This window comes from Pseudopodoces humilis, chromosome 3, assembly GCF_049639895.1.
Source record: "Pseudopodoces humilis isolate 2021_Gansu_Grassland_sample_001 chromosome 3, ASM4963989v1, whole genome shotgun sequence".
In the NCBI taxonomy this organism is placed as follows: Eukaryota; Metazoa; Chordata; class Aves; order Passeriformes; family Paridae; genus Pseudopodoces; species Pseudopodoces humilis.
In genome coordinates this window covers 49,640,091-49,658,228 of record NC_142202.1, presented here as the reverse complement: position 1 = coordinate 49,658,228, position 18,138 = coordinate 49,640,091, and the positions used below count along the sequence as shown (strand labels likewise).

General features: G+C 41.3%; 1 protein-coding gene across 1 annotated transcript; it reads left to right on the top strand.

Moving 5' to 3' along the window:
• Positions 1 to 440: 440 nt before the first annotated feature.
• On the top strand, positions 441 to 14,557 carry STX11 (syntaxin 11). Its single transcript, XM_014263341.2, has 3 exons — positions 441 to 680; positions 9,594 to 9,790; positions 11,632 to 14,557. Exon 3 carries the CDS (start codon positions 11,637 to 11,639, stop codon positions 12,501 to 12,503), a length of 867 nt encoding a protein of 288 aa, XP_014118816.1. The 5' UTR covers positions 441 to 680; positions 9,594 to 9,790; positions 11,632 to 11,636; the 3' UTR covers positions 12,504 to 14,557.
• Positions 14,558 to 18,138: the final 3,581 nt, after the last annotated feature.

The window sequence follows — 18,138 nt, the reverse complement described above, 5'->3', positions numbered from 1 at the left end:
AATTACAGAATCACAGTGTCGGAAAGCCCCCGCTTGCCGGCGGGGAGGCGAGAACAAAAAAAGTCAGGGTACTTCCACGGGGATGATGGCGAGGAAAGGGGCCAGCTCACGGCTCCCACGCTTCCCGGCACCACGGGGCGGACTTTCCCCGCGCCGGGCATCCTCCCGCGGGGCCGGCAGGGGGCGGGGCGCCGGCATGCAAATTAGACCCTCGCAGCCAATAGGCGGGCTAGCCGGTCGGGGGGCGGGGCGGTCCGCGGGGATGAGCGCTCGCCTCGACGGCACGGATGCTGAGGCGGCATCGGCACCTCGGGGAGAGACACCGGCGCCTCGGGGAGTGACACAGGCACCTCGGGGAGAGACACCGGCACCTCGGGGAGTGACACCGGCACCTCGGGGAGAGACACCGGCACCTCGGGGAGTGACACAGGCACCTCGGGGAGTGACACCGGCACCTCGGGGAGAGACACCGGCACCTCGGGGAGAGACACCGGCACCTCGGGGAGAGACACAGGCACCCCGGGGAGAGACATCGGCCCCTCGAGGGGAGACATCGGCCCCTCGGGGAGAGACACCGGCACCTCGGGGAGAGACACAGGCACCTCGGGGAGAGACACCGGCACCTCGGGGAGCGACGCGGGAGGAGCTACACAGGACTGGCCGGACTTCCCTGCCCGGTGGTGAGTACCTGCCGTGACGGGGAGGACGCCTTCCTTGGGGGCTGGGCAGGGTTTGGTTTCTTTACCCCGGGCAGCCGGTGCTGGATCCCGGGACGGGGATACAGTCGTATTCCCGAGCTCCTCTGAGCATCAGCTGGAGCTCCCGGACACCGACGCGGCCGGAGCTGCTGCCGGAGGGAGGGCAGTGCTGGGCAGCGCCGGAGCTGGGGCTGGCCGCCCCTTCCCGGGCCGTCCGGGCGTGCCCGGTGCTCGGCAGCCAGCCCGGCCGGAGAGGCGGAGGCTCCGCGGGGCGTGCGGGGCATCTCGGTTTTGCCTTAGAGTAGACGAAACTGCCCCTTTCGGGTCGAGTGGCGAAGTCTGAAGCCCTGAGAGATGATAGGAAATGCGGGCTGGGTTTTTGGGTGCGAAGTTGCCTTAGGCTAGCCCTGCTCCTCATGGAACGCAAAAGGGATGGCTGGGTTTTCACAGTATGAGAGAAAAACAGAGGCACTTTCAAATGTGTGTCTTCTCATCCAGTCACAACGGATATCTGCATTTCCACTGCCTTGCTTGTCTGGTTTAACGAGTATCAACATTTTATTCATAGGATTCATACATGGTTATGAATAGCTACACAGCAGATTTTACAGAAAATTTGGTTTATATGCAAAATATAATAGCTTTTCCCTCATTCTCAAGTGTCGTCATGGCCAGATCTGGAAACGGGTGCAAAAGTTAGTGTTCTTTGATTGCTTCCTATTTAATTGATACTCATTTCCTTCCACTAAGAAGAATTGGCACTCGTGAATGTCTGAGATAACTACATGTCACTCTGTGATACTGAGAAAGGAAATGACTAGAATAACAGCACTGGCCAAAAACGGACGCTTGCACTTCTTGTTCCTGTTCTTTAGATGGTATTTTAGCAACTGTCTTTTAAGCTGTCAGGTATCAAAATGGCAATATGTGACATTTTAGGATTAGAAAACAAAATGAATGATGATGCTTTCTTACCAGTGCTGATACTCACTATTTAAACAGTGGTGAGACTACAAGATGACCATAACTTTTTTTTTTTGTTCAAAACAGACTAGAAGTCTAACAGATGAACAGAATAAACGTCATCATTAGGAAAGGATGGTTTAGGTGTCCAACTCCTCCAATGACCTCTTTCTCATACTTTTATTCTCTGACAGCCTTGTATACATGTTGCATGTTCAGTCATATAGTAGCTGGTGTTTTGGCTGAGGCTGAAACTGCAAGTTAAACTCTGTTGTTGAAAGTCATCTCCATGAAGAAAATGAGCGTGGTACAGAAGATCTCTTGAGACATTAAAATGAGTAAAATGTAGTACTTTCTGAGCACTGTAGATAAATGTGATGCTATGGAACTGCATACTCAATCAGTCCTGGAGAATGTGGGTGCTGTGGGATTAGGCTCCATGTCTGACATCTTTCACTATACTAACAGTATACCAACAGTAATCATGACCTGCTTCAGAAGGAGAAATGGTAGTTGCCACTGGTGCATAAATAATAGAGAAGGAAGAGAATCTGCTGAGTGGAAAGAGTCACCTAAATTTCTCTGTGTGTTCACATGGTCAGCACTGTGTGAACATACATGTTGTGCTAGACACACAGTGACACTGGGAGAGAGGGCACTGAACAAATCCTGGGAATGCAGGGACACTGCTTTATCCACTGCAAAACCAGGCCTGAGAGGGGGTTCTGTATCTTCTCTCTTTCTGTCAAGGAAGAAGGTCCCACAGTAGTTCCACAGAGAAATGGTCAAATTTTCAGCAAGTCATGAGCCAACATAAGCCTCGTGAAAGAAACTGATTACTTCACATGTTTCCAATGTCAGCAGAGGGATCAAACTGACCATTTCCCTTTTCATAGAAAACTCCTTTTATGTGCTGGAATACTGTGTCTCTCTCCCTGGTCTTCTGAATTAAATTAAGATAATTCCTTCAGCTCCTCTTTCTCCAGGAGAGTATTTTCTAAACTGTTTGGGGACAATGCCAAATATGCTTCCTTTGGCTTTCCTGATGTGAGAACTGTTTCAGGATGTACTTTTCTAACTGAGGCCTTATCTAAGCCAAGCAGAGTAAAGCCAGTCCTTCCCAAGCCATCTCTTGTATAAGACATGGATTTTTTTTTGGTTTTTTACAATGACATTATATTGTGAACTTTTGTGGCTTGCAATCAGCCATAACTTCACCAATGCTTCCCTGCTGCCAAACTAGGTGTTTCCTACTTAATATTTGTGTGAATAATTTTATCTAAATAGACAAGCCAGGCTTTTCTATATTGAATTTCCTTTTATTTTTGTTAATTCTTCTCTTACGGTCAAGATCACCTTAAATTGTCATCATTTCTCCTCCCCTGCCCCCATCAAACGCTTGCTTCTACTCCCTTCCAGGTCAGTGTTGCCTGGAGACTGTACAAGCTCATGTTTGATTCCACTCTCCAAGTCACTAATGGAAAATATGGATAACCTCTGAGTGTGACAGATACCCATCCTAATGCTGATATGTTAAAACCAGTTCTGATGGTTAGAAGACAACTGCTGTGTCAAATATGAAGGTGCTGGACCAGATACACTTTCTATTATCTTTTATCTGGCCCATCAATTTTCTTTAGCTCTGGTATTCCCTGTACTTCAAGGATGACAAAGCATGGTGGAGAAATTACTGAGGCAATGTTAACTTGATCTGGTAAACCCATCTCAATGCCAAATCTGGCGTTATCACTTTTTGCAGTGAAGCCATTTTTGGTTGCTCTTGAATTTAGGATTATTCCCCAAGATTTGGCCAGGAACCAACTCTGGTGAGGAACATCATTCCCAGGGGCAGTCTAGGGCTGGCTACTGGGAACCCTGTCTTGGGTAGTGGGGGGAGGGGGGGAGGGGCTCCACATGAGGGGACCAAAGCAATTTGGTTTTTATCTCTGCTTTGATAAGCTAGATGAGATACCAAGACACTCTACACAATCAGCAAGAGCTCTCATGCAGTGCTTGGCACCTACGTCTAGGTCATAATTATGTAGTTTTATCAGAGAGAGAACGATGTCACATATCTTGACTTCAGAAGGCTTATCATGTGTGCAGCCTTTGCCTAATCTGCTATGGCAGTTAACCCATTAATATCCAGGATTATTCTCAGCAAGCTCATCTTTGCAAAAGTCAAGGAATTACTGCATGCTCCAGCTTTTCCTGCTATGCCTTTTCTCTGTGCTGTGTTTGTGGTAGTGACACCTCACTTATTTTTCAAAGCAAGAATAAAGCTTGCTTGAGCTTTTGATATGCCCAATCAGGTTTGTCCCTAATTATATCTATATCTTGTCTCAACTTCACTGGTGCTTTAAATGGACCTGTAAACACCCATGGGCTGCTAAATAATCTAACTGACATAAAGCCTGACATGTCCTGGGGCTGAGGCTGTGGGTATGCATGTGTGGCTGTAGGGGTTATTTCCTGCCAGGAACTAGTTTGGTGCAGGTACAGTTGTGCAGATTTTGCAATAGGATCCCAAACTGAGCCTCATGTGTACCAGCACACATGACCAAATAACAAGAAAACACCCTGTATTTAAGCTTAAAGGAATTTTTTTTAAAGTCAAGTGTACTTGGTCTCAGATTGTAACACTTTATCACAAGCCTTAAATATATGTGCTTTTCAAAAAATAATGCAGTTGTGCTAATTTAAAAACATCAGTAGAACATGTTGCTTCTGACTGATGATCACATGCAACCTCATATTTCTATCTGCATACCAACTTAATGTCTTAATCACTTATAAATACCACTGTGTGGTAGCAATAGTAGTTATATAAATGTGGTATGTGCACAGCTATTTCGCTGAGCCAATGTGTTCCAGGGAAGCCGAGGTGATTAATTAGATAATGTATATGCTCATGCTGCCGTAGTGCCAGCACTGCCTGTGAGTGTGTTGGCTGATTGCCCTGCAAGGTGACCTGTAATGATGCCGAGCTGTAGTAATTGCCAAGAAATGCATGGATGGCTGTCTCTCTGTTTATGTTAGTGGTATGTATCTGTCTTAACCATTTGCCAAGCCCTTGGAGGTACAGTTCACACTCCCCTTGTCTCCATCTAGGCCAATTTTACCTGAAGACCTTGGTGTTGCAAACCAGTGAAGATGGAGAAACTTTTTTTGTCTACAGCCCTGTTACAACTGCTCCCTACCCCACCCAACACCAAATCTAGTTACAATTGCTCATGTATGTGACTTGTGAGGAAAATGTCAAGAGGAGATACCGATAATCCATTTTGTCTATCCACTATTGAAAATTTGTCAGTGGTGATTCTTAGCTCTCCAGTGAAAATCTAGACAATCTAGTAAATAGTAGCAGTCAACCCATGTAAAACAAGCTGACCTCTCCAATGCAGAAATAATGTTTACTCTCATGGCTACTGAGTAACAGGTTAAAACATCAGATTTTTACTCAGTCTTATCATAAATATGTGAAAAATGGCATATTAGAGTGCATTTAATATGCACCAGCAGCATCTCCTAGTTTTGATACTATCTGGGAAAGCTGATAACCAGTCTACAGAAAACGCCAGGATGGTTAACTGCATTCAATGCATCTGAGATGTACAAGATACACCCTAGATTCTAGAATTTATAATATGTTGTCATACAAAAATTGAGAGTTCCTTTCTGTTGAAGACATTGAATACTGGTAAAGAAACAGATAAGTCAAAGAAGAACCTCCAAAGCTATAAGTATTCTAGCAATTATTGCCTCATTTCTTTGAATTAGAATTGAACAATCTGAGTTAATTTTTGCCCACATAGGTTTTTCCTAGCCTTTAGGACAGGAAAACAACCACTGGAGACTTGGAGATTCTGCCAGATGCAGAAGTAGCCTGCAAAGAATGAAGTCACACTTAATTCTCTGAATCTATCAGCTTGTAATAAATAACGTGTCCTGGCACAAACAGAGAAATTGACGCTACATGTAAACTTTCGGGAAAAAATAATACCCTGAGACATTTGCAACTGCAAGTATTTGTCTCTAGGGTGACAGAAAGTATAAAGGTTGTGTGTTGTACACAGGCTTTGATGAGCATATGAGCTGGGTAGTGTAGTCTTCAGATACACTTGCAACTTCTTGATGGATATCTGTAGCTTTATAACTGGCATTCAATGTTAACTGATGGACTTTAATTCCTGAATACATTTTGTCTATTTTTAAACATTGTGAAATCCAAGAAACCAGAGAGGATAACTTCCTTTCAGTGAGGCCATAAAAAGATTTTGAACTGATGATCTCTGTCATAGTTGTTAATATTGGAGTTAGTTCACATATGTGATCTTAGAATCAGAATCAATGCCTTGAGAAGCCAAACTGTCCTAATCATTAGATAATTTTTTTTGTTTCAGGCTCTTACAGAGGAGAAGAGAGAAAAAAAGATGAGTAATTTGAAAAATTCAAGCTTGCTGTGCCCCCTGTGATGGGCATGGTTGGGAAGACAGGGAATTTGGACTGAAAAGATGACTAGTACTCTGCTATAAGCCAACTACTCTTCTGGAAAGAGGAAAACTTACTGTTTAGAAAAAAAAAGTCTTTTTCCCAAGTTAATTAATATTGTGAAATCTATTATTAGACAACAGATACCAAGCAAAAATGTTAAATCTGGTCTAAGACAATTGTTCACAAAACAGATAGTTACTAGAAAATTATTAAATCTGAGACTCCAACTCTTAAACTAAATGCTTCAGCTGAATTTAACATTTTTTTTACCTATGCATGACTTGTATTTTAGTGCAACAGCAGCACTCTATTTTCCTTGGAATGTAGTGTGTTCAGTTCAGTATGTCCATCTGAGCAGATTTCCATCAACACTACATTCTCTACAACTAATATGGGAAGTCACTGAAATATGCTGACACACTTAGCTATGAAGTAATTTTGCCTAAGAGCAGGTTATTTCCTAATTGTGCACCACTTGTTTTTTGGGTCACATCTATTGTGTGTCATGCAATCAAAATCACATGCCATTCAGAGCCAGGATGAGCCACGTGGGTTCCTTTTACCTTCCAAGGGCAAGAAGAGCTACTGACAGAAATTATTTTTAACTGACTTGTTTTGAAATATCTCTTGTTCCTCAAAAAACTGAAGTAAAAACTTCATCTTGTAAAGCCCTACTCAAGGCTGAAAAGATTACTGACTATACTTTTGGTAAGCCACAAGATGGTATTAAATAGCAGCTGCCATTTCTGAATGCTGCAAGAAGAAAAAATGTACACTGCCTTCCTTCCCAGCAGCTGGCCATGAAATATAGATGCTCTGCTGAAACTGTTTCATCATTTCACCACTTGTCCCCAGACTCTGATCACAGAATCACAGAATATTCTGAGCTGGAAGGACCACACAAGGATCGTTGAGCCCAGCTCTTAAGTGAATGGTCCATAAGGGGATAGAGTGTGGATATACAGATGTTAAAGCTAAAATAAACATAAGTGTGTAACTCACTTGTTTCTATAGAAATAACTTTTCACCCTTAGATTATTTCACATAGTTGACAGGCTTCAGAACATTAGCATGGCAATGTTAGGCAATGTTTGTAGGACTCCCTTTTGTATGTATATGGGGCTAACAGACAGGGGGTGTATGCATAAGCATAGTTTTTGATTTTCAGAGTGGATTTTCTTTCTTGTCTGAAATCCCATGTCATACACAGTTGTCTGGGGCTCCAGTCTTATTGCAACAGGACAATTTGTATGTTTCTCATGCATCATGGGAAAGCTTGTCACTGTGGTGATTAATACCAGTAAGTTGCAGAGTAACATGAAAAGATGAGCACTGAACATGCCCTCAGCTGACTGTACTTGCTGGATATCTGCCTTCAAACTTGTAACCTCTGCAGTCATCACCTGGCCTGTATTTCCTGTGTGTGTGTTTGGGTGTACATGTCATTACGGGTTGCAGAAAGAACTTCATATTTACAGGGACAGATTTACCTAGTCCAAAAATACAAACGTGGAAGCACATTTTCCAGTTTGAATATACGTAGCATTTTAAAATGAAATAAAACTATCAGCTAATCTATTAAACCTCATACTTTTCTGTCTTTTATATAGATTTGTACAAGTAGTTAAATGTATTTAATGTTCATGGTCAAATAGTAAACTTTTTATCTAAGGATGATTACCAGAACTATTTAGACTGTCTAAATTGTCTGTAGATGTTTGGACATTGTCTAATCCAGGCCTGCTCAAAACCCACACAGGCAGTTTAGGTTGCTGAAGACCATGCCAAGTAGAGTTTTAAATATCTTCAAGGATGCTGATTCCAAAACTTTTCTGAGCACCTTTTCCATTGTTTCTAAATGTTCAGGGTTTTCTTCTTTTTTCCTTTCTCCCCATCTCGTATCTGGCTGGCTCTTCTCTTGTTTCTGCTTAGGTCTGTTGCATCTTGTGTTATTGCTGTACATTTCCAAGAAAGGTCTAGCCTTGCATTAAGCAGTTAGTGATGGCAACAAGATCTCCCTTGAGCTTCCTGTTTCTCAGGCTGAACATTCCCAACTCTCCCAGCCTCTCTTCCTTTATCAGGTGCTCCAGCACCTCTGACCACCTCTGTGGCCTCCCCTGAGCTCATTCCAATGTGTCTGGTGAGTAACACTCCAGATGTGGTCTCTCAAGTGTCAGACAGGGGGTCCCTTTCCTTCCTCACTTTTGCTGCACTAGCCTGAATGCATGGCTCACGTTCCTGTTCATGCCTACCAGCACACCAAGGTCTTGCAGGGCTGTTTCCCTGTCAGAGAGCGCAAGTTCTACTGCTGCACTGGGCACTGTATGAAGGGAGAGACTGATGCTCATTTTACAGACTGAGGTTTGCGGCTATCCCTAACAACCCATAATGTACCATGTATTAATATATTGCTGTTCTAATTACAGGCAATGCAGTCAACTTACGCATAGACGCAAACTTTGCTGAGTAACAACAGTATCTGATAAAGGAGGCCAACTTTTCTAAACCACAGCTTGTTATGTTGAAATGTTTCAAATTGCTCTTCCCCCTTGCTCTCCCTGCTTATTTATTTCAGCTCTTTGTGTCAGTTCTGTCCCTGACATCATCCAAGGTATGCTTGTAAGTTATTGCCCTCTCTTGAGAAGATCTGGTTCCCCCTTGTTTGAAATGAGAATTTGAAATAGGAAAAGACCTCTGAGGTGATGTTACATTCCAGCCTACTGTTTTTCTTTATGTAAAAAAAACTGAAATTCTGCCAAATTGTGAGTTTCTCAAAGCAACGGTTTCCAAATACCCCAAATAAATTTACTGTGTTCCTTGAGCAAAAGGTGCTCAAGAAAGATGAAATCTAAACCTTTTCTTGAACCTCACAAATCTCTTTGACCAAATATTGCAAGTGCTGACCTATGGAGTACTTGAGCATGTTCAGCATAAAGCTGAACAAGTGTCCTCTGTAACTTGTGGTGTCTGTGGCCTCATATGATGCTGAAATACAGACAGAAAGTTACTCAATTCCTGCCCTTCCATCCTGTCCAGGTACTGTGTGTAGATAAGGATGAACATCTTGAAAATGTGAAGATGAAGTGGGAAGAAGGCTAGATGATGCAATTTAGAAACATTATGTGGAAGACAGGACTTGGGGAGAATGAAAGGAAGTGCCAAAAAGTCCCTGATTTTGCAAGACTCCAAAGTCAGGCTTAAATAGATGGTGTCCATTTGTTAGGACAAAAGTGTGAACACCTGACCTGTGGAGACATATCCCAGGGACCTGTCCTCAATGCAGAGTTAAAAGATACTAATGTTGACCATCTAAATGTAAGTTTTGGTACATAGATACAAATAATGTAGGCTTTTAGAACTAAGTACTGGGGAAGTGGGAAAACCCAGGATGAAGATTGTAAGTGTGACTACAACTTGATCCCTCTGTTCCGCTTACAGCTAGACTCTGCTGGATCTGCTGGATCACAGAGATCGTGTGTGATGCTGTCACTGGAGAGGAGCTGTTCACAAGTGGCCTTGATCCATGTGTTCATTCACTGATGTCCAGCTTGTTCCTTCGCAATCTTACTCAGCAAAGCACTCAAGGCTTGCGGCAGTGACAGAAGTCAGAAGGAGCTGACTTCTGAAGATTCCAGGTACAAAGAATTGTGCTTGAAGTGTCTCAAGTGGGTGTCTTAACTCATCAAGAGTGGTAGTGGTGTCCTTAATGACTCCGGGCTGAAACCTGACTGTGGGGCTGTTAGAGCTGCCTTTCCCCAAAAGACTGGTAGGAGTTTATGGAACTTTCCAAAGATTTTGCAGGGGAAATCCCTGATGAAATGAACAGTAGCAACATGGTCAATGAGACAACATGAGCTGATTGATGAATATTAAATTTTATGTTGTACAACTTTCATTCAGCACATACAGACTGTAGGCAGAGACTTGGTGGAAGTGATAGTGCATAGGCCAGTGTTTAATTGCGTGATCTTCCTGTGTGCAGGCAGCATTGTGCAATCCAAGGCCACACTTGACAGCTTCTTACTCTTCGTTTAATGTTTGACTTTTTAAATTTTCCTGTTGTATTAAAAGAAAAACAGTACTTTTAGAGATGCTGCAGAATTAGTATACACATGAATTTACTACAGCATTAATATTTTTATATTGTGAATGCTATGTATTTGCTTCTCCATTTCTTCCTTCTGCTCTTACATAATTATGAGTTTATTACACAGGAGCTTTACTCAGGGTTTGCTTGACGAAGAAAACACAAACAGAAAGTGAAATCCTTGTTGAGCAAGTTGTTACTATGCTCTCTGTAGAAGGCCGATGAAATTTAATTTTTCTGAAGTTTAAGGAATGGTAAGCACAAAGTTCACAGAATTACAAAATTGTTAGGGTTGGAAGGGATCTTGGAAATCATTTAGTCCAAATCCCCTGCCCAAGCAGGTTCACCTAAATCAGGTGACACAGGACACATGTCCAGTGGGTTTTGAATGCCTCCAGAGAGGGAGACTCCACAACCTCCCTGGGCAGCCTCTTCCACCCAAAATGTAGTGAAGGTCTTCCTCAGGTTGAAGTGAAATGTCTTGTGTTTTAGTTTATGGACATTTTTCTTTGTCCTGTTGCTGGGTACCACTGAAAAGAGTCTGGCACCATCCTCTTGGCACTCGCCTTTGACATATTTATATGTGCTGATGAGATCCCTCTCAGTCTTCTCTGGACTAAACAGGCCCAGCTCCCATAGTCTCTCCTCACAAGAGATTCTCCACACCCATTCTCCATATCCCTAATTGTTGATGCCTGATACTTCATGGTCAATCTGGAGACACTAAAGTTGCTCTCTTCTTTTTAATCCTTCCTTTTTTTTTCTTTTTTTTTCCCCTTATCTTGATACTTTTCACATGATTTCTTGAAACTTCTCTTTCCCAAATTTATTGGTAAATGCCATTTCTGTTTCTGAGAGGCTTCTTAGTATTCTCATTTAGCAAACTTAGAATGAGGGAAGCCCTGTGACATTTTGGGCAGTGGATGTAATGAGGGATCAGGAGCTAGAGGAGATTTCTCTAGTGAACAGCAGTGGGAAGTCTTCGGTTATTAACACATCTACAGATGCTGATGGCTGAAGGTTTTCTATCAGGAGTCTGGTTTTCCCCTCCAAGTAAAAGACTGGCAATTTCTGGGGAGTTTGGGACTGTCCTACTATTCTTTTCGACTTGTCTTCAAGATTCGTTGACTTCTTTCCTGCAGTTTTCGTTCCTAATCTTTTTATTTTCTAGAACAGTGTTCTAGCAGCGTTTTGGATGTGATATCCATAACTGTATGAAATAGTGTGAACAGATTGAAAATCTGATATTTTGGGTTATCTTTGCTGTAGTTATGTTTGTTATATATGATTTAGTTATCACCATGATGTAGCTATTAGTTACAAATTTTGAACTCTTTTAACCAATATTTTAGTTACTTTAAACTCATTCTTCCTATTCCTGTTTTACAGGCAGGATGAAAGACCGTTTAAGTGAGCTGCGTGAATTTGCCAGATTACACAACCAACAGTTTTCAGATAGTGACGATGATGAAAATTCACCTGAGGATATTCTCCTTTATGAGACGGATTATGCCTTGGAAATTCTTCATAAGGACATACAGAATATCCGGACAGAAAATGACCACCTAAAAGCGGACGTCAACCGTCTGAGAAAGCAAAACACCCGCTTCCTTACTTCCATGCGCCGTCTTAGTAGCATCAAACGAGATACTAATGGTATTGCCAGAGACATTAAGAGCCGTGGAGAAAGCATCCACAGGAAACTGCAGGTGATGAGAGATTTCTGTGAAGATGCAGTAACGAAATATGGAGCTATGTCTGTCATTGCCAGGGTGGCAAAGAACCACTACGTTGACCTCATGCACACATTTCAGGACGCTATGTTTGATTACAATGCAACAGAGATGAACCAGCGGGAGAACTGCAAGATTCGAATTCAGCGGCAGCTGGAGATCATGGGCAAAGATGTTCCTGGCCACCAGATTGAGGAGATGATTGAGCAGGGCAAATGGGATGTCTTCTCTGAGAATCTCTTGTCGGATGTTAAGGGAGCTCGTGCAGCCTTGAATGAGATAGAGACGCGACACAAGGAGCTGGTGAAGTTAGAAGGTCGCATTAAGGAAGTTCACGAGCTCTTTCTGCAGGTGGCCCTGCTGGTGGAGGAACAGGCAGACACCTTTGATGTTATTGAGATAAATATGCAAAATGTTGAGGACTATGTAGGAGATGCTAAAGACCAAGTGAAAAAAGCTTTGGAATACAGGAGAAAACATCCCCTCAGAACAATCCTCTGCTGCTGCTTATCATGTTGCAGAAGGTGATGGTCCCACTGGAGCTATCACAGACTGATTTAAATGTCTCCAAAATCAGGTGTTCTTTGCAGAGACTTTTCTGTAATGACAAACCCTAGAAATATGGGGGATATTTTGCAGTTGGTTTTGTTCATTGCCTTTTTACTAAATGTGCTGAAGGCTGTTTATATTTATGAACTCCTAGAAATGTTGATAAAACTATTTTTAATCTAATTTTTTAAAGATCCTGTTACTTTAACTAGAGGTGCAATATCTCTATAGTGCAAGAAAGAAGAATGAATCATTTATCCTAGGGAAGATGGATACTTTCAAAAAGTAACTTTATTCTTATTTGTCAAAATGAGGCTGCAGGCAGTGAAGCCTTATTGCCTGGGGTGACACAGCACACCACAGAATCAGGAGGTATCAGTTTTAACTAGTTTGGAGCTTGCTTGATGCAAATTTGACAAAATACTGAGCCTGGAGCAGGAGCAGGACACAGAACTAATTTCTCTTTCAACTTGATTTCCAGATGTCTGGAATCTTAACAGAAGTGGCTGCACCTTAAATGATAATATGCACATTTTGCTCTATTTGTGTGCAAGTGACTGTTTCTTCCCATTTTGAGTACCCAACTCTCTCAAGGTGGCAAAAAGCACTGCAACACTGAGGCATCTCACTTTTAACTTGAGCCACTCTTTGGACTCTTGGTTTCAAACCTGCCATGCTTTCATGTTCTGATGCATTTTTCTGCCAATTAACACTTCAGCCAGAGGAGAAACACGGAGTGGCCTTCTGCAGAAACACCCATATGAAGACAACACCTGTGGGGTTGAGAAAGCATTTTAGGGTCTCCTGTACTGGCACATACATAGAAGCAGTTTTAGTAGAATGACTGGCCTGTCAGTACACTTTCATTTTTTATAAGTATTAACCAAATATAAGTTTTTTAGTATCTATTTTAAATAAGATGAAGGATTAATTTTTTTTAATATGCAATTTTACTGGTGTACAAAAATTTTGACTTTTCTCCAACTGATTGGAAATCTCCACCTGGGAAAGCAAATAGAACTATTTCTTCAGTGCACCTGAAGAAGAAAGAAAACAGTTTCATGTCATTTCAGTGCTCTTTCCAAGCTTAAAAGGAAACTCTCCTTTTATGTAATAGGAGTCTGCCCTTACACAAGGGCAAACCAGTAGGTTTGGAGTATTGCAAAGAAATAAAAAATGTGCAGCCTTGGTAAGCACTGAGCATTGTCAGTGAAACATATTCACAAAGTCTGATGATTGATCACAGCTCCTGCTTCTGCAGGTTTTCCAACTATATTTCTAGGTGGCTTCCTGATACACTGTGATCTATTGTTATCTTTTGAAATAATGCAGGACATTTTTTCAGAAAATAATTTTTTTTAACTGCTGGTACCAATTTTAATAAATATATTTCAACATTTCAAATATTTTCTATTTGGGAGTTTTCCTCAGATGTGCATAGATGTACATCTTCCTGCACCAGTTGCAGTGAAACTTCTCCCTTCTTACCTTTTGCACCCTTATTTTATGTGTGAACAAAAACTCAAAACATTTCTTACTATTTGTATTAATATAACAAAACAGCAATATAAATCCAACTTCCAAGCTTTCAAATCTTACTGGGAAACAACTTTAGCCAGACAGGCTTTTTTACACAAAGAGAAACTAAAGGGATAACTCTTCTCAGAAACTGAGTGTCCCTTTTGCTGTAGCACCTGTCTCTGATAACATGGAAGAGTGAGAAACACCGGTCTCCTAAACTGTAAGATACTTTGATATTCAGTGGTGTACTGGTGATATCAGTGTTATGCTTGTCTGAGGACCTCTTCAGCGAGGTGTTCAAGTGGGAGAAAAAACAGTGATGAGCTCGGACCACAGCCAGTGGCTTTGGTGCTACTCAGGAAGACAAAAGTTTTTATTGTGTAGGTACTGCCATTAAGTCAGTGGAACTGTGCATTTGTAGAGAAATACCCTAAACCTCCGAGAGTCAGCATGTGGGGATAAATCAATGAAGAATGAAATAATGTATTTCCTTTCACATGCATACTCCTAGCACTTGCCAATGTTTTTGATAAAAAATATGTACTTTTTTTTTTGTGCTGGTTCCTTTTTTGCATCTACAAATGGAATAAAAGATTTAATAAGAAAAACTGAAAGTGCAGAGTGTCATACATTGAATCCGCAGCTCTGAATAGTTATTTGCATTGTCAAAGTTTAGTTTAAAAGTTGCTAAGCTAAATTATGAGTTGGTAAAAGAAGATTAAATAAGGCCTAGAAAAAAAAGTCCTCTTAATATTTGTTGCCATGGTAAATGAAATGTGTTGCATATTGAGATAGACTTACTGTTGTTTTTTCCCTAAAAAAAACATGAAAAATGAGATTCATGCATTCTAAGGTGATTCTCTAGTTAAAAAAATATCAAACTTATTCTGGCAGTTTTGAGAGACCTTGATGATTTCACTAGGAGATATACAAAACTAGTATTCAAATCTTTAGTTTGATTTGAGGCATGGAGAAAGAGAGCAGAAAGAAAAGGTAGTTGTAGACCTTCTCTCGTGACTTAGTGCTATTGCTGCAAGGAAAAACATGAGAATTAGTCAAAAACCAACCTGAGACCTTTTAAAACTATTTTTAAGATGCATTGTGAGTTAAGAAACGCTTAAAAATTACTTCAGTAATTGCAGCGATCCTTCTATCATTCTCTTTCTTGCAAACATGTCCATTGCTTAATATTTTGGGGTTTTTTCTACCCCTTAGTTGTTTAAGAACTCAAATTTAGCCAGCCCATGAACTTGCCTAATCACAGTTAAACAGACTTTTTAAAAAAAGCTGATCACTCTATAGCTGCAAGGACTTATGCCACACAGGATGAGTGGCAGAAGATGATAAAAGTTGCTTGATAATATGCTAGCATACTAATAACAGAAGCTGCAGAATGGACATCTTCTGAGGAAAGTTGCCTTTTCCTTCTGAAAGTCAGCGCAACTCCTATACAGATGTGTGTAGCATGTTCCATGGCTTGGTAGGGTTTTTTTTCCCCCTCTTCCTCATATGGCAAACAGTTAAACTGGGTTTGAGGGGTGAAGAAGTTAAAAGCTGACAGGGGATGTCTTAGCTTTTAGGATTGCTGTTACTTTGGTTTTGCTTCCTACTGATGCTGAAACTTCACAACCCACATCACCAATCAGCCACCAGCCAGTCCTTTCTGAGAAGGACAAAGAAGAACTGGCATCCAGGGGCACTTTGCTCCTTCTAAAAAATGTAAGACAGCATACATATAAAAGAGAGTAAAAAAAATCCCCTATTACAAAATATAAAGTTTAATATGTAATGGATATGCAAATGGGTCTCCATTTCATCTTGAGGAACTTTTTTCTTGTTGTTTTTTTTGGAATCATGGGTTTCATTTTAGAGAAATGGCAGTGGGACAATTGCTTCCTCAAAATGAAGGACCAGACTGTGGACAGACTTGCACACATGAGCAGGTATCTCTGGCACGTGTCTTGGGAGAAACTTCTTGAAGTAAAGGGAAGTGAAGCTCTTAAGATTCATATATCTTTTTTTTTTTTTTTTTTTTCCTAGAGGCTGAGCTGAGTAGCTTTGCTAAACTGTTGCTTTTCTAATCTAACCTGCATTAAGGATGTTTTGAATGCACAGCCCAAGTTGTATTTTTATTACTTCTTGAAAACAAAACATGTTCTCTAGATTTTTGAACCATGGTAGCTATTTGAAATCTATTTGAAAAATGAAAGAGCTACATGGGATTGTGCTTCTATCTGTAGGAAAGTATCACAGATATAATGAAGGCAGGAAACAGTGTAATTTAATAGATACTGTAGGTGGTGATTCTGGTTAATAAATTTCCAATGCAATGCGATTTTCACATGGAGCCATTCTGTTTCTCTAATAACTAAGAGGGCAACAGTAGATCTATCTGCTTCCACATTTTTAGGATATTATGTAGTCACTTCATAATGGTTGAGCCAAAGCAAGTAAGAGCCAGAAGAAGACAGCTTCACCATCATGCCTTACTGTGCATACATTGTTAGGGCACCAAGTCCGAACAAGAATAAGTAACATTTTACTGTGTTCCTTAGAAATAGTGTTAGATGTGAACAGAAAAGGAAAAAACCTAACTGACAGTGATTCTCTACTCAATATTTTGCTGAAAGGTATAACCCTAGTGCATAGAGAACCACGGCATGCCACTCATTTCAAGGCAACAATACAGCATGGCAAGTTCCATTGGAAGAGTTGTTCTTTTATTAATGAGCTCCTGCGTGTGTATAACATGGATGTAAAACATTAACAATTCACTTGTATGGTATGAGAGCAGTATTTTCCCTCACTAGCATGCCCAGTGTCCCAGGGGTCTCTGAGCACTAAGAGCTGAGGAGATCAGACACCAGCTGCACCTGCAAATTCGAGCACCAGACTCCTTGCAGAGGGGCAGGGCTGGCCAGGGTGCCCGACCCGAGCAAGGAGCGTGCTCCTGGTTCTGCTCGTGAAAAACGAGGTTCACATATTTTTTTAATAGACTTTAAAAGTTTAATAAAAAGACAATCAGGAGATAAAAATACAGTAAAGTATACAGATACGGCTGGGTGTCTCTGCATTCAGCCAAGAGAGCACACCTTACTAACAACGGATTGTCCCTTAAAAACAGAACCTTACTACATATCCATAAATTCTCATACATATTCAGACATTCTTCTTAGGATTTTTGGTGTTTTTCTGTTTAGTTTTCTCTTGCCCCCTTTTCAATAGATCAATCTTCTTGGCGCCACTGAGATTTACATTCTCTGATACCAAAAATGCAATAAATTCCTCCCCCGGAGTTATGGTCACTGCTGTCTTCATCTGGATAAGATAGTTTAAGAATGCAGGGGGGTCTTTAGCTATCTTTTTCAGTCTTTGGGTTATACAAACAAAAGTAGTTTTTGTTTTAATACTATGCCATAGTATATGTATTATACTATACTACACTAGTATATGTATTATACAATACTGTGTTATATATATAACATATACTATACTATATTATATATATACTATATATACATATGTATTATACCACTATTTCTAAGTTTCATCAATAACAGAAATAAAGGAAACTATATTAATACAACATTTTCTAATCTTATACATATAACATTCATGATAATACTTGCGAAAAGCCAATAATATGATATGCATTTATAACATGCTTGTGGCGAAGCAGACGGCCTCCGCCTGCCTCCTCGTGCGCAGGAGGCTGGCACAGGCCCGTGTCCTCAGCCTGTGCTGTGTGGAATATGTTTCTCACACCTCAAAAGTGCCGAAGTTCGGTGCCATGCAGGACGTCCATTTTCTCCGCTGGAAAACAGCAGCGAGGGTGGGAGCCTGTGCCGGGGTAAAGCCAGAGAAGTGACACTTCCCATTTCTCCTCAGGCGCAGGGAAGAAGGGGGAGGTCCCAAGGCAGGCAGTAATCGGGAATATTGCGATAGGTGCTTCCGTAGACACGGCACTTAGTGGCGACCAGCAGAAAAAACCTTTCCCCTTCGATATTTTTCCTCCTAATTAAGCATAATCGATAGCTTTGGACTTTGTTGGTTTTGGTTCTCCTTCTACGAGCGAGAGAAGATACATTCCAGG

Coding starts and splice junctions, on each gene's coding strand:
- STX11 (XM_014263341.2), top strand. CDS start 11,637: ATGAAAGACCGTTTAAGTGAGCTGCGTGAATTTGCCAGATTACACAAC.